Source organism: Trypanosoma cruzi, genomic scaffold, assembly GCF_000209065.1.
Source record: "Trypanosoma cruzi strain CL Brener 1047053517003 genomic scaffold, whole genome shotgun sequence".
NCBI lineage: Eukaryota > Euglenozoa > Kinetoplastea > Trypanosomatida > Trypanosomatidae > Trypanosoma > Trypanosoma cruzi.
Window position 1 is genome coordinate 17,296 of NW_001849470.1, and position 4,338 is coordinate 21,633.

At 54.3% G+C, this 4,338-nt stretch overlaps 3 protein-coding genes across 3 annotated transcripts, besides 4 other annotated features; all 3 read right to left on the reverse strand.

Moving 5' to 3' along the window:
* Window positions 1-1,187: a sequence feature (heterozygous, Esmeraldo-like haplotype).
* Tc00.1047053508665.14 (ATP-dependent Clp protease subunit, heat shock protein 100 (HSP100), putative) lies at window positions 1-1,810 on the reverse strand (the record flags this gene model as incomplete). Its single annotated transcript, XM_798230.1, has 1 exon — window positions 1-1,810. A coding segment is annotated over one exon (1,810 nt), but the record flags the coding sequence as incomplete, so codon positions are not given.
* Window positions 1,188-1,204: a sequence feature (haploid, Esmeraldo-like haplotype).
* Window positions 1,205-4,338: a sequence feature (heterozygous, non-Esmeraldo-like haplotype).
* On the reverse strand, window positions 2,189-3,490 carry Tc00.1047053508665.30 (hypothetical protein, conserved; the record flags this gene model as incomplete). Its single annotated transcript, XM_798228.1, has 1 exon — window positions 2,189-3,490. One exon carries the CDS (start codon window positions 3,488-3,490, stop codon window positions 2,189-2,191), a length of 1,302 nt encoding a protein of 433 aa, XP_803321.1.
* Window positions 3,541-3,606: a sequence feature (A-rich).
* Tc00.1047053508665.40 (hypothetical protein, conserved) lies at window positions 3,758-4,338 on the reverse strand (the record flags this gene model as incomplete). The annotated part of the gene is made up of 1 exon (XM_798229.1): window positions 3,758-4,338. A coding segment is annotated over one exon (581 nt), but the record flags the coding sequence as incomplete, so codon positions are not given.

Consider the following 4,338-nt stretch of genomic DNA (forward strand, 5'->3'; position numbering starts at 1 on the left):
AGAGGAAGGAGCCAGTGGGTGCGTGTGGCCGCGAAAGACCCGCACGCGACCGCAGAATAGCCTCCGAGACGCGTTCCACCGCCTCATCCTGACCTTTTACGCGACGGTGCAGGTGCGACGAGAGCTGCAGCAGTCGCTCACGATCGGTCTGGCTTAACTTCTTCACCGGAATGCCCGTCCAGCGCGCCACCACTGCCGCAACTTCCACCTCCGTGACCTTCTCCTGCACCATGGAGGCCTTCTGCTGCTCAATCTTCTCCTTCAACGACCGGATGCGGTCTTGAATAACGGGTATGGCATTGTACTTGAGGTCGGCGGCAAGCTCCATGTCCCGCATTCGCTCGGCCCTCTCCAGCTTCGTCTTCTTCTCATCAAGACGGGTTTGCATTTCGTGCAGCTCATCAACTCGCTGACGCTCCTCATTGTACCGTGCCAAGAGTGGCTGAAGAAGCTCCTCCACACGCTGAATATCCCCCTTGACAATCCTCAGCCGTTCCTGCGACGACTTTTCTTTTTTGTCTCGCTCAAGCGCCTTTGCCTCAATCTCCAACTGACGTTTCTTGCGCTCCAGTTGATCAATCTCCTCTGGACGCGACGAGAGCTGCACACGCACGTTTGCGCATGCCTCGTCAATGAGGTCAATGGCTTTGTCTGGCATAAAGCGGCCCGTAATGTAGCGATCAGCCAACTGAACGGCAACCACCACCGCATTGTCCGTGATCTGAACACCGTGGTGCGTCTCGTAGCGTTCCTTCAGACCACGGAGGATGCTGATGCACTCGTCAACACTTGGCTCCGTCACGTACACTGGCATGAAGCGCCGCTCAAACGCCGCGTCCTTTTCCACGTATTTGCGGTACTCCTCCAAGGTCGTTGCACCAATCGTGCGCAGCTCTCCGCGTGCCAACATGGGCTTCAAAAGATTTGCTGCGTCCATTGCGCCCTCCGACTTGCCAGCCCCGAGCACGACGTGCATTTCATCAATGAAAAGAATGATGGGGGTAGGGCTCTCCCGCACTTCGTTCAAAACACTCTTCAGACGCTCCTCAAACTCGCCGCGGTATTTTGCGCCGGCAATAAGGGCACCGAGGTCCAGAGAAAAGATGCGTGAAGAGGAAAGAGTGTCCGGCACGTCGCCCCGGACAATTTGCTGCGCGATGCCCTCCACGATGGACGTCTTGCCAACACCTGGTTCGCCAATCAAAACCGGGTTGTTTTTCGTTCGCCGGGACAGGACGCGAATGGTGCGTAATACCTCGTCGGCACGTCCAATAAGTGGGTCCAGCTTGCCATCCTCCGCCTGTCGACACATGTCGATCGCGTACTTGGACAATGCATCGTAGTTCTGATCCTGGAACTCTGAGGTAATTTTCTTCCCCTTGCGAAGCTCCTTCAGGGCCTTCTCAACGGTCTTACTGTCGGCACCAGCCGCCTTCAGGATGGAATTGGTGTCTTTGCTCTCGTACAGCGCAAGGAGAAGGTGGTCGACAGCCAAAAGGGTATCGCCAAACGCAACCCGCTTCTGCTCCGCGGTGTTTAGTACACGCGTCATGTCGGAGTTAGGATGCGGCTGCGTCGGTGCAGGGCTTTGTGTGGGAATTGCCTCCACGCGGGCCATTAGGGCGTCCATCACGATTCCCGCTCCGACTTTCTTCAGCACACGCGAGGGGAGACCGTTCTCATCCTTGAACAGCGCGCACGCCAGATGGACGGGGTCCAAAAAGCCATTACTGTGCTTGCGCGCGAGAGCCACTGCATCTTGCAGCGCTGTCGCCGCCGCGTTGGTCCATTCTGGCTGCCCGTCTGACATTATTGTACCTTGTGAGAGGATTTTTGTTTGAAATCACTGCTTCGTTGTTTTGTTGGTGTCTTTTTTATTATTTACTTCTACTTCAGTTGCGTGCCTTGTGAAGTGCAAAGAAACGGAACACAAATCAGCAGATCAGGGGATGAAAAGAGACAGCAAAGAACAAAAAAGAAAGGCGGCATCGATGAGCCGGCAGATTAACGGGAAGGGCCTGACAGCGCACCGCCACACACGCCCCTCGTGACAATCGCCTAGCAAAGCAACAAAAGGAGTGGACTCAAAATGCGGAGGCAGCTTGGATAAAAACGCAGTCAAGCAACAATGCCGTTCCCCAACTAAATCACTTCCTGCCCCTCCTTCTTTACTCCCCTGAATTTCTCTTCAAGAGTGAGCAGCGTGACCACCAAGGCTCGGATTTTCATCAGCCTGCATCCCCTCGTCGTTCTCAGCACCTACGAGACTGGGTTCTACGTACTCGTCAACAACTGCGGCGTCATCCTCCCCATTGTACACCTGCTGATAATAACCGTCATATAGCCCCTCTCCTTCTTGCCGCTGGTCAGCAGCGTACTCCTGCGGATACTCAAAGTTCTCTGCCGCAGAAAACTGGCCGTATTCACCCTGCATTCCCTCCTGCTGTTCATGTGGCGGCGTCTGACTTGTGGCATTGTCTTGAGGGTATCCACTATTGTGAGCCATTACTTGCTGTGCACGGAGCTGACCAGCCGTCGCTCCTTGAGATTCCGCCATTTCCTGAGCTCGCAACTCATCCTCAACGATGGCCCTTCGCTCCACCTTCTTCGCGTGATGGCGGCCCATGCACCAAAGATAACTGAATAGGAGAAACAGTATAGGAATGATGGCAATAAAGGACAGCATCCACAGCGCAGTCTCGACAGCGCAGACCGGTACCGCCTTAATATCCTTTTCGTACGCCATCTTTTCGTTAGAAGCGTAAAGCTGTACAAATTGACCATCCGAGTAGAGCTGAATACGACTGGCATGCAGAGCAGAGCGGTGCACCTGATCTGTGAAAAAAAGGGCTAGCTCGAGAGTATTCGGAAGACTGCTAATATTCACCATTACCTGGTTTGAGGAGATTGCTTCGGCCGCTATGTAGAATTCGCATGGGGTGGGGACGTAGCTGCAAAAAAAATTGCTCACACTCCCACCAAAATCATCTACAATAATGGACGTCAGGCAGTTGCGTGTGAAGGCACACACTGGGAGGACCTCAGAGATATCATTGCTGCGGCACGGCACCGTGTAAACCCCTGTAACCTTCAACAGCGACGACAAGGGTTTCAGTGCAACTGCTGAGACAGCCACCGTAAGAGCCTCCAGCATGGCGGAAGCATCATGTTCCACCCAGCCCCCAAAGGCACGACGCACCCGAAGCGCGTCTCCCAGAGAAACTGTCTCGGCATACATCTGCACGGAAAGATGGCCTTCTGAAACCGGTGCCAGAAAGCCACCACACGGAATTGCCGTGCCAGTGGAGGCGGTGGTGTCCAGTGGACCACACACAACGGAAGTGACAGCCGCTGTAAATGGCGACAACCCAGCGGTGGTCTGTGGCCACCCGGTGGCCATAACGGTAAGGTTAGCCACATGCACATCCACCTGGCCCGCGGCGCGTGAAACGGGGCCGCACAGCAACAGAAGAAATAACGCAAAAAACATCTTTCAAAGCAAAAAAAAGATTGGTTGCAAATTGCGAGGGAGCGTTCCCTAAAAACAGAGCCACTAAGGAAAAGATCAAAGAAGAGCAAAAATAAAAATAAATACAAAACAAAAACCTCTCAGAACACAGTCACCCCCCCCCCCCCCAAAAAAAAAAAAAACTAAAAAAGCAATGGCAACAAAGCAAGAAATGGGCAGAATCTCCCAAAAGTTCAAAATTGTACATAAAATAAAGGCAAAATAAAGGGCGCAAAGCAGTGCCTACTCTCAACGTCCACGCTCGTAGGGTAGCGGTGGGAGGCTCTCCACAACGCGGCGATTTAGCTCATTTGTCACGTAGTTCGCGTAAGCCTCTTGATTCGCCGTCAGACCAACAGCTTTTCCTCCCATTTCCACTTTTCTTTCCACCACGCCGCACGGAGATTGATTTTTTTCCTGTACTCTCGCCGATGCCCGGGAAGTCGTCAGGTCGGTTCTCTGCCTAGCGCGTCTCGGTGCACGGGGTTCCTCAGCAGCCAACGATTCGCACTCCCGCGCACGCTGTGGCTCAATGGCCTCGTCAAGCACCACAAAGTTAGGCAGTGCCCTCGCTCTCCGAGTGGCGCCGTCATCGCGGTCGTTGTTGGCAGCGTCCCTGTCACGGTGACTGTCGCTGTTGTGTACATCTTCGCCGCGGCGGTGCACATCCACCAGGGAGCGCAGAATGCGGCGAAACTCCGTGCGCTCCGCCTCGTAGATCGTCATGCGCTCCTCCAAATCCTCCATGCGTTCCAATAGTCGCTTCTCCAGGTCGTGCACATAAACCTCGTCGGCCTTCTGCGCCACCGTGGCACGATCCGCCTTTTCCT